General features: G+C 33.6%; 1 protein-coding gene across 1 annotated transcript; it reads right to left on the reverse strand.

Moving 5' to 3' along the window:
* Positions 1-5,039: 5,039 nt before the first annotated feature.
* On the reverse strand, positions 5,040-10,089 carry LOC112796916 (acyl-coenzyme A oxidase 4, peroxisomal; the record flags this gene model as incomplete). Its single annotated transcript, XM_025839595.3, is given in 12 exon segments — positions 5,040-5,409; positions 5,655-5,747; positions 5,960-6,208; positions 6,966-7,125; positions 7,753-7,862; positions 8,010-8,069; positions 8,369-8,442; positions 8,563-8,686; positions 8,766-8,843; positions 9,010-9,116; positions 9,353-9,457; positions 10,036-10,089. Coding segments are annotated over 12 exon segments (1,346 nt in total), but the record flags the coding sequence as incomplete, so codon positions are not given.
* Between the last annotated feature and the right edge of the window lie 2,463 nt (positions 10,090-12,552).

The following is a 12,552-nucleotide window of genomic DNA, read 5'->3' on the forward strand; positions in this document are numbered from 1 at the left end:
AGGGGAAGTGAGATTCATGGTAACGATGAGGGGTTAGTCACTTGAACAAATTACAATGAAATGCAACTATGTACATATATACACATTCATTCCAAACAATAACATGGCACACTAAGCAAATCCCCGGCAACGGCGCCATTTTGATAAACGAAATTTAGCATGTCGATTTAGAATTCAATGATGAATATGATCGTGAGTATAGTCTAATCGACACTTAAACTTCGCACCAAACAATCCTACAATCTATAACCGAGAGTACTAGTCTCCCGAGTTGTCCTCCCTTGGGATTGCTAGAGTGTGCATCTTATTGATTAGAAAGCCTTGTTATGATTCCTTGAAGGTTTTAGCAAAATAGAAAACAAACAATCAATCCTTAAAAGACTTGGCTTAGGGTTGGCATTAGAGATTCTATCCTTATAGTTCTTTCAATGATGTCAACAATTAGGCCTTGCTTCATTTAGTTAACCCCTAGGCATAGAAGAAAGTCAAATGAGAGTAATCAACTTGAGTCACAAGTCCTAACTTTACCTTATGGAAATCTAGCTTTAGTGTGCTCCAAGTCAATTAGCAATCCCTAATTCTAATTCAACAATTGACACAACTATTCAACTTCTTCTAATGGCCCAAACCCTATGCCAAGTAAGAAACTTTTACTCCATAACTAGGGTTGGCATTTCATCAAACATTTGGTGAGCAAGAGTGAAAGTCATAGTAAAATTGAGAAGAGAGTAGAATTAAAAGTATTTCAACACAAGGAACTAACAACAATGAGCAAAGAGCAACAATGGAAACAAGATTCTAAGGAAATTGATTAAATCCACAATTACAAGATTGAATCTAAGATCTATGAGAATTGAGCAATTACAAATACTAATGGAGATTGGAGAAGAAGATCTATGACATGAACAAAATGAATTGAGAGTTGCAAGGATCTCACCAAAGAGTGAATGAAATTCAGAAATTAGATGAAGATGAACCCTAATGAGAGCTTGGATCTCTCTCCTTCTCCACAAGTGTAACTAACTATCTTCCAAAATATCTAGAATCTAGAAAATGAACTAAAAAGTCCTTAACCCTTATTCCTTTGGTCTTTTTATGCTTTTCCTGCCAGGGCACTTTCCCAAAATGGTATTCCCAACTGCCTCCACGCCCAAGTCACGTGGCTCTTAAAAAAATCATATTCGAACATCGGCGCGCACGCGCAATGTACGCGTGCGCGCCACCGGGCATCTTGTAATGTGCGCGAGGCGTAATGTACGCGTGCGCGCCCATTAAGATCATGGCCTAGCCGCTACGCAAGCCGGCTCGTGGCTTGGCTCTTGGCTTCGACTTCTAGCTTCTCAATCCACGCGGACGCGTCAAGTGCGCGCACGCGCCCATGCTGAGATTTCCAAAGTTCAATTCCCATGCTCTCTTCCTTTGCACCTGTCCTTCTTCTCTCTTCTGATCCTTCCCTGCCCTATATTCTGAAACCACTTAACACACCGGTCACGGCATCGAATGGCATCAAGAGAAGATTAGAAATGTATCTAATTTAGTGCAAAATAAGCATGTTTTCATCCATGAGGCAAAATTAGGAAAGGAACACAAAGTCTTGTATTTTCATCTAGAAAGCGTGCGGAATTATTGATAAAACCCCTGAAATCAACACAAGATGAACCCTCAAAATGGGGTATATCACTCCTTCACTGTCAAATTTGGTTGGACTCTTATTCTCTCCTCTAATTCATCTACAATCCATTTCTGTCAGCTAACTTACAATGATTATCTCTGCTGTAGGTGTGTTCATTGACAAACGTCTTAACTTGATAACTCAAGGGAAAGGACCTCTTAGCACAATATATTTGCCACGGGCATTCCACATCATAGCAGATTGTCTTGTTTCTGGTTGAATCACATTGAGGGAAGAATATGCTCCTTAGAATGTTGATGTTAAACTTTCGAACTACATTTCTATCATGTAATATTGGCTTGTAAGCTCGTTTTAAAACTACTGATCACACTTCATACTGATCTTCTCATTCTTCAATTCATAAGAATGATATCACATTTCATCCAAAAATTCTTCCACATCAACAGACACATAGATGGATGGAGGCTTGTCAGGATCAGGATTGAGTATGAAAGATTGTCCAGTTGGGGGAGGCCTCCTTGCTGATCTTTCCTTACTCACCTTAGGCCTTTTCTCAGCCTGCACATATGGGTTGGTCTAGTTGTTCTGAAGAGTACTATTAGTATCAGAGGGTAGGATTGGGTCTGATTCAAGGTTTGATTGTGAAAGTGGGTTTCTATATAGCTGTGGAATGTATTGGGTTACTTGTTCAAGTACTTGGGCTTCATTATCACTGCATACTGAAACAAAAACTGCACTTAGAGATGTTGAACCAGCAACATGTATTGACTACTGCTCTTGCTCAATAGGATGTTGTGAAGGCTGTGATTGATTGGAAGGTGGCTCATCTAGTTGCACAAGTATTGTGGGAGGCTGAGACATCTATTTTGCTGGAGAACTTTGTTGGGCCACATTGACACCATCCTCCTTTTGGGCCTCAACCTCAACTGAGCTGCTTGCTTCATGGGTCTCTTCCGTATTCTAGGCCTTACCCCTACAATGGGCCTCCATAAAAAATTGTACCTGACTTACTATTTCAGCATCATCATCATCCTCAACATCTATAAGTCTTCTTCTTGGAGTTTTCTTTGGAGTTGGATTCCTCTTAGTACAATTCTTCAATCTCATCTTTGTTGTAGTAATATTCTTTTAAACAATAATAGGATCATCTATAGTGTGCTCTGTGTATAAGTAATTTTGTACCATTCTTCACAGCAACCTCATATAGCTTAACTATGTCCATATCAGCCCTAAATAATTTTAACCCATTATCAAGCACCTTACCAGATTCTAACCAATAAAAATTAGTAATGAATGTATATCCAATGTCTGTCAGCAAATTATTTATGAAAAATTCATTGAGGGTATTCACATTAACCCTCTCAATCTCTGTTACTTTCCCACCAACATACACAAGCTTCCCACAAGGACGTCGCTCAAATCGCCCCCTATGATTAATACACAAAGTAATATGGACAGTGACCATCCCTGCAAGCAATACAGTATAATCTAAGGTACCATCCCATGTAATTACAAATAACAACATAGCAACTGAAAATCTAACCCTATCCCAAAAATTCTGAAAACATTTCTCAAGCCTAGAGAAGATAATCAAAATGTTCAACAAATTTTCAGAAACATTCTAAGATGGAAAAATTAGTAATGACATACCTTTGTTCTTCGTGGAGAAACGATGGTGGGCTATGGATAGTGGACGATGAGATGTTTACAACGATGGTGGGCCATGGGTAGTGCAGATGGCGAGATAATTTCAACGACGGCGGTTAGTGGATAGCGAAATGCTAACAATGGTGGCCTACAGGTAGTGAAGCAACGACTTGATTAAATTGGAAAAATGTCTCTGTCGCGGAATGGAAGTGCTTTGGTCTTCTTCTCTGATTTGGGATGGCAATGGCGACGGCAACAGAGCTCTACTAAGGCACAGAGGGGGTGTGTAAGGGTTTTTTTCCCTATTTCTTAACAAAAAAAAATTGGGTTACACGTAGATAGGTTTGGAGCGATTTTGTTGCCACGTAGGTTCGGATATTAACGGACCAGTGCGTAACCAAAGTCAGGATACTTCTAGCACACGGAGGTCATCTTCCGTGGTTATAAGGTGAGTTTCCTTCTTTTATGGTTACATTTATCAGCTTGTGTATCTTTCGTCGGTACAAATGATCATTTATTCAAAAAGGACATTAATTTGTCTTAGAATAATAATTTTTTTAGGTCCTAGTTGTCTTATAATAAAATTTGTTAGAGACATTTATCTAACAAACATATTAAAATTTTGATTCAAAATGATGAAGGACCAATCTATTTCAAGAATTTCGAGAAAATAAAAATTTATTAAAAACTGGAATGTTATATCCAAAATCCATTCGAGATCAGGGTTTTCACAAGATAAAAAATTGATCTTAATTAATCATTTCATGGCTAATTAATCCACTCTTCACGCCAATAGATTTTAATACATAAACTTATTAGGGAAGAAGGCTCTGACATTGACTTGAGGAAGAAAACAACTTTCATAGCTAGGAAGTAGGAACTAGGAAGGGTACTTTACAGTTTCTTGCCATTTTCGTCTTAGCTATATGACTTTATATTTATTTTTTGACGGACTATTGCCAATTTGGAATTCACCATAAAATAGTGTTTGGTTAAATATAATATGAGAGAGGAAACAAAAATATTGAGAAGAAAGACATATTTAAAAGGAAAATAAGAACTATCCGTAGAATAACGGGACACAACAATTTTTAGACTAATTTCTACACTTTCAAAGTTCACTTATCTCCAATATTTTATTCTAATACAGAAACCAAATGCGACATCCATTTATCTTACTTTCTTTTCTGCTAATTTCAATATTAGAGGATGGTATGTAACAAATTTGTGCCTTTTTACATGGTTGATGTAGGAGCGTCCGAGTAAGTGTCGAACTAAGAACTCTTCATTTATATATAAAAAAAACTTTTAATTACTAAGTCAAATTATTCAATTGAAAATTTAACACCTTTGTTTATATAAAAGCCAAGTCTATTTGATATATGAATACCAAATTACAATCTCAAAATCTCATTAGATTATTGAATATTGTATTTTTCATGACCCACGAGTTAAGGAAGGATATGGTTAGGATTGGTATGTTATAAACCCTAGATAAAGTTTGGTTAAGTTTTAGTTCAAAAATCAAGCCATGGATAGGGTTAAAATTTGGTCTAAACCCTACCCATTGCCACCCTTGGTCGATGGTTTCCGCAGCAAAATATTTATCTTTTCAATTTTAGGACCCTTCCTTCAGTTAGGTTCACATCATGGTAAACATCCTTTGTGGTCCATTCACTAGTTTGTCTTAAAACCATGAAGAAATCAAGGTATGGGAGAGGCCGAAAGGGCCTTCAACTACGAGATTAGTCAATGAATGTGACAATTTGCAAATACCATACCAGTTCCCCTATATTGTAGGGCAGTGCCCCGGAATTCCACAATAGAGAGCACATCCACCATCCAATGACATCAATAATGTGTCTAGGATTTCTTTTTTTCACTCTGCCGTGGCTTATACGAACATTTTTCATAATTATTGAAACCTTGTTTTGTCAAATACAAAGCATTGAACAAACCCATTGACAAAGTTTAACAAGGAACAACTTTTATAATTTTCACAATCGGCTTCTCTTTTGGGCAATAACAGGCTTAAAGCTAGCAAAACCAGTAACTTCCCTGCCAGTAACCAAAGTGTTGATGTCATATGTACCTTCATACGTATAAATAGGTTCTATATCGCAGAATGCCTGCAACGAAATGAAAACAAGCCAAATATTTAGTTGGAACTTAGAGTGCTACTAGACAATACTATTTATTCTCTTTCTTAATTCAACTATATTAATTCTAACTCAATTACATAACTTAATAAAGCTTCCACTACAGAATGGAGCAAAGAGCATTTTGATCATTATAAAGTTCCCATCTTTAACTCATTCATTACATTAGAATGTAGTTTCAACATAAGAAATCTTGAATCAAGAACTATGCATACCTTGGCGACAAGAAAATCAGCCAATATTCCATTGCCACCAAGTAATTCTCGTCCCAGAGCAGCTGTTTCTCTTGCTCTCAAGGTGATCCATGACTGAAAAGATATGCCAATATTCATTAACATGCTTCAATCAATCCGATTGCAAGGTATACAGATCAACTCCCAAACTTGAGTATGGGATTCTTGTAGGGGTTTATCAGGCTTTGGTATCTCCAATCACAATAGCGAACTTTTGTGGTATGCTTACTTGGTTTGAAATTTAGGGAGAGCAGAAAGAAGTTACAAAATGAATCATAAGAAATTACCTTGGCCAAGCTTGCATGTCCAGGAGTCATTTTACCACTCTCGTACAATTTGCAAAGGCGCCAACCAACGAGAAACATGGCTTGAACATTGCTAAGCATCTGAACAAGTTTCTGTTGGTTGATCTGGAAAGCTGCTAATGGTGCTCCAAACTGTTTCCTCTCCTTTAGATACCTATGACATATATCATAGATTCCCATGGATATGCCAATAGGTTGCCAAGCAACCATTACACGTGAGACAGCAAGTACCTGTTTTAAGGGAGCCAAAACAAATGAGCAACATCTAACTCATGGGGTTGCAACTGCATATAGTTCAGTATGCATAGAGAAAGATACTCTATATATCACTTTTACTTTGTTATTTCCAGTACATGTAAAGCAACAAGATAAAAGTATTCATCAAGAAACAAATATATGATTTCATCTGACGCATGGGGAAGTAACTTGCTTGCATAAGAAAAATAAACTATTTGTGATTAACAATGGAATTAATTCCAATGTCTGATCAGTCTACAATCTCATAATTATGCCATTTAAATTTTCTGGTTTCATAAATCCAGTATTAATGGAGGATAACAGAAAATTAAAAATATTATTTTGACTCAATTAATGAATAAGTGTCAACTTTTAAATTTTCGCTTGAATTAAGATAATGATATAAATGTATTGTAGCTATGGAAGTTAACAAGTTACAAACTTCCCTCGACAGAAATAATTACTCTCTTTAACTACATTACTAATTTATTCTCTCATTCATTAATTTGGGGATACGAATGGGAAGAAAACAGTAATATTATACTAATTTGCTAAGTGGACATTTATTTGAGAACTGAGGGAGTAACACCTAATGAAATTGCATAGAACTACAACAGTATAGCAGCTGCCTGAAAAGATAACAGGAACCAAGAATGAAATATATATAATGCTTCACTCAAGTAATATAAGTTTCATCAGCAATACCTATATATGGAAAAAAGAACAATCCAGAAACACCACATAATCACACCTTGTTTGTGTCTTGAAAAGAGTTGACCCCTGTTAATCTGTCCTCATCAGGGATAAAAACTTTCTTCATAACAATGTCTCCATTTTGAACAATCCTGAGTCCAATTTTATTCTCTATTTTGGTGACGGTTAAACCAGGTGCATCCTTTTTTACAATATATCTGAATTTTTAGGTACAAACATGTAAAAAGATGTCATGTGACGCAGAATACATGAGGATAAATTAAAAAAAATAATAATAATAACTGAGGGCATATTTATTAGTAGGACTTTCAGGTATATTAACATATAGTGGAGACTGATTTAAAATTTCATTTTGACACCAACATCCTTCTCTGCTCATGTATAATATTGATGATTAAGATGAAACATTATTTACAAGAAAGATGATAATTTAAAAAGGGTACTAACTTTATGTTTCGATAAGTATGATCATTCATGTCAAATCTGATAGTCAATATTTACTCCATTCATATGGTTAACTACTCCCATTTGATATGCTCCCTATAATGCTTTCATAGGCTATATTAGTGACATTTAAGCCTACTAACACGTTATTGTCAGGAATTAAACTTCTGTCTTGACCTAGACACATTCTTCAATTGTCCTTTTGTGTATGTGTGAACTTTATTTGTCGCAACAAGCATGCATTCAGTTAACATTCTAAGTTAAATCATTGCACTGATTCCCTCTCGTTTTTTTTTTTCTTTGGTCTTCTGCAACCTTTATATTAAATATATAATGTACACATTTTTCAAACAATGAAGGTAAGGATAAATATCAAATACCCATTTATCTGATTTGTAGAGGTATTCCTAGCAAAGATAACCAATATATCAGCAAATGTACTGTTTCCTATCCACCGCTTTTGGCCATCTAGGATCCAACCTCCTTCAACCTGATCATTTCAAAACAAACCAACACTATACTATCAGCATTATTGAACTACAGTATAATTGAAATATGATTGATTAAAAATCAAAGAGATGCTAATGCATCTTCCTTGAGAAGCAATTGGTAAACAAGTTGTACACAGGTATCACACCTTTGTTGCTGTAGTCTTCAAAGCACTGGCATCACTTCCATAGTCGGGCTCAGTCAAACCCTAATGTTAAGAAAATAACTTATCTCAGAAGCGTAAACTCAGCACAATGACAATGTTTTAATTACCACAGTAATTACATAGCAAGGGAAATAATTCAAATCGTGGCATTGTAACAATAGGAATCATGGGGAATAGCTAAAGACTTTATTATTTTTCTTGTTAAAAAAACTCTTATTTATTTCGCCATATATATATATATCAGTAAGTTGAGTGCAAGAAGCACCCAAAACAATACAGCCATGCTTGCTCTTCTCCTTTCTACAAATTCAACAGATGAAATACCAAGGAAGTCAACTTACCCAGCATCCTATAGTTTGAAACTGTGCCAAAGAAGGTAGATACTTTTGCTTCTGGGCTTCTGATCCACACAATGCTAATATGACAATTGATCAAAATTATAAAATATGAGCACAGGAACAATTGGCAGAAAACAGTCCAATATAAATTAAACAATAAATATTAGAAACTTGTCAAAGAAAGATAAGTGCTTTACCAATAGTAAGCATTGCTAAGGATGAATGAACCAAAATAAAAGTTGAACAGCTTGCATCAACTCTTGCAACTTCAGCAGTACCTACAGCACTACCAAGAATAGAAAGGCCAGGACAACCATAGCCCTGGGAATAAAAGCTTGCTAAGAACTCCATTCACCATGTGTAGTATCCAAAAACATATACAGAGAAGTACAAAGAAAACCTTGATTGTTCCACCAGCGAGACGCAATGCAGCAAGTTTTGGTATACACTGAAATGGGAACTTGGCCTTTTCCCAGTACTAGAAGAAACAAAAACAAAAACGAGACAAAACAACAAATAAAAATCAAATTAACAGAATCAAAATAGTGAGTTTTGATAAGGAAAGAGAAAACGTAATGGGAAGAAGAAGAAATTCACATGGTAATCATTTCCATCTAAAGAGAAAAAGCATCACAGAAACATACCTCAGTCATTACTGGTGCAATTTCTTTTTCCATACATTCTCTTACTTTCTTCCTAACTGCCTGCTCCTCTGGTGTCAATAAGTCATCGAATTGAAAATAATCTGAAGCTGTAATTTTCAAACAACATGACAGATAAAAATGGAAGTGAGTTCCTGAAGCATATCTCATTTCAGTCAATAATTAAATAATTACAAAAATATAATCTTACCAAGTTGTGAAATATGAAAGAATAACTAAGTTACAGAACAAAACTAAACTATATGCAATGACCTAATCCAGCTAAAGCTTCAAAAGCAACCTGATTCCTTATACAATGACCTAACCTATCAGATAAATTTCTTACCACAGGGAGGAAATACAGATGCTGGTGTTGCTTGTGGAAATGCATTAGAAACATCCAGTGGCGGTAAATTGAAATAGGACGGCATCGCCCTTTTGTTAGAATCATCTGAAAGAATAAAAAACTGTTCATTCAATTGCAGTAAACCAGTGGACAGACTATCTAACAAAATCAGAATAATCATATGATAAGGTGTAAGTCATCAGCATAAACCAAAGCAAAGTATACATAATTTTTAGTAAATATCAAATACACCAATCAACTCAAAATTCATACATTTTCAATTGCTTGCGAAGGAACACACTAACATACTGTTCTTCTACAAGAAAATTAAATTAAAAAATTTGACAAAACCAGACAGTGTTTTTATTTGTTAATATTTAATTTACCTTTCCATACGACGAATTGAACTCTACCAACGTAAACGTGAATTTAGGTTAGCTTAATTATGTTATCCCAAAATGTTTACTGCTATAATCAAAATCTGAGCTTTATTTATTACGAAGAAAGACCAGCTAAAATATCTTAGAACAATAATAAAATCAAATCATGTAAATAATCCAGATATTATGATCTGAAAAACGAGATCACGAATGAAGCTGAAAATCAGAGTGATCCGAACTCGGTGAAATAGCGCACCGAACATATATAATTAAGGAAATGGAACGTTGAAGGAAGAAGCAAACCTTGATTGGAAGAAGAGTGGATTGCCATGGTGGAGATGCGAAGGTGAAAGAGAAATGGAAGTAGAAGAAGTGAACAAGAGTGATGGGAAGAAGAAAAATAAAAATGCAATTAGTTTACTTGTTTTTGTTTATTAACAAATAGAGAAAAATGGAGGGAACGGCACGCAACTCAATGTGTTAGCCACCTTCCACGTCATTAATACTGGTCTGGATTATTATCAGGCTACTAGTTCTACAATCTTTTACCCACACTAGTGCCTACCTTGGATTTTTGTCGGTTAACCAAAAAGTGCCATGTGGTTTTGTCCAAAGTTTGACTCTCTAATTTTATACTAATAATTCGTTTTTATTCCCAATATTTGGATAAGTTTTAAAGTTGTCTCTAATATTTCAGTCGTTCTATTTAAGTTGTTAACGTTCTAAAATTGAGTCAATATTATTCTACCGTTAGGGATCCGTCAACAAAATTGACAGCAAGACAAAATTAAGACAATTTTAAAACGTTAGAAACTTAAATAAGACGGAAACGTTGGAGACAAAAATAATACATAGAAATAAATTTTAATTTTATCTTTCAATAATATCAATTTTTTTACTGGACATAGTATTCAATTATTTTTTAATTAATTACATCTAAGTAAATTACACTTAATCACATTACTTTCATTCTAAATAAATTTATTTTTTATAATTTTACACTTAAAATAATGTAATTTTTTATAAAATAAATAAATTTCACACTTTCATTCTAAATAAATAATGTAATGTGATTAGAATGAAAATATAAAATTATAAAAAAATTATAAGTAATGTGATTAAGTAATAAAAATAAAATTACGTTATTTAGAATGAAAGTATAAAATTTATTTATTTATAAAAAAATTACATTATTTTAAGTCTAAAATAATAAAAAATTAATTTATTTAAAATGAAAGTATAAAATTATAAAAAAAAAATATAAGTAATGTGATTAAGTAATGAAAGTAAAATTACATTATTTAGAATGAAAGTGTAAAATTATAAAAAATGATAACTAATGTGATCAAGTAATGAAAGTAAAATTACATTATTTAAAATGAAAGTATAAAATTTATTTATTTATAAAAAAATTACATTATTTTAAGCGTAAAATTATAAAAAAATTAATTTATTTAAAATGAAAGTGTAAAATTATAAAAAAAATATATAAGTAATGTGATTAAGTAATGAAAGTAAAATTAAAATAATGAAAGTGTAAAAGTTATTTATTTATAAAAAAATTACATTACTTTAAGTGTAAAATTATAAAAAAATTAATTTATTTAGAATGAAAGTGTAAAATTATAAAAAAATGATAAGTAATGTGATCAAGTAATGAAAGTAAAATTACATTATTTAAAATGAAAGTATAAATTTATTTATTTATAAAAAAATTACAGCGCAAAATTATAAAAATATAATTTATTTAGAATGAAAGTTTAAAATTATAAAAAAATATATAAGTAATGTGATTAAGTAATGAAAGTAAAATTACATTATTTAGAATGAAAGTATAAAAGTTATTTATTTATAAAAAAATTACATTACTTTAAACGTAAAATTATAAAAAATTAATTTATTTAGAATAAAAGTCTAAAATTATAAAAAAAGAAATTTATAAGTGTTCCTGTGTGGATACCTGAAGGGGGAGCTCGGCTTCTGGAAGTCGGCGCCGAGTTATTATCTTCGGTGCCGATCTTTAAGCCTTGGGGAAGTCCGAGCTTCACTCCGGGGGAGATGTCCAATCGCGCAGAGCGTGAGCAAGAAACAAGGGGAGTGTACCTACAAAGGCACTCCGAAACTTAAGTTAGTATTGAGAATTCAATGTATTCCCTTTAAGATAGAATATCATACCTTTTTAGGTAAAGTAATATAGCTCGGTTGCATTTCTGTTGGTCTCCTACATTGAAGAGCAATGATTAGGTTTTGATGGGTGATGACATTATTTTGAACGTTCTGATTTTAGGACATAATCTGTTGAGTCTAGCTGTAACGTAAGATTCCAAGCTATAGCGTAACTTTTCGAGTAATAATATAATTTGCTGAGTTATGATTGATAATGCCGAGTTATGACTGATAATGCCGAATTATGATATTGAATTTGTAACGACCAGATCATAGCCCTCAAGCTTAGCCTAGAAAGGTGTTTTAATAAAGCAGGTTGAGCTTTTAATGAAGCATAAGTCGGTCATCGAGTTGCTGCATAACTTCGGCAGATGGGTTAGGCTTGGAGCCCTCAGTTCAAGTTGCTTTATTAAAAATATAAAAATAAAAGAATAGTAAAAGTAACAATTTTTAATGAGGAGAGAGAGAAGTAATAATTGCATTAAGTGGCTTGTCATTTCCAACGCTTCCCTGGGCAGTTGATGTGATTGAATAGTGGGTATATTGGAATTGAATAGGTTGTGTAACCCTTAGTTAACTGCATTGGAATACCAATAGTGTGGTGTCCAAATCATTTGTGATATTTGAGATAAAACTAGTTGTGAAAGTTTCAGA

The sequence above is a fragment of the Arachis hypogaea genome, chromosome 4, assembly GCF_003086295.3.
Source record: "Arachis hypogaea cultivar Tifrunner chromosome 4, arahy.Tifrunner.gnm2.J5K5, whole genome shotgun sequence".
Lineage (NCBI taxonomy): Eukaryota > Viridiplantae > Streptophyta > Magnoliopsida > Fabales > Fabaceae > Arachis > Arachis hypogaea.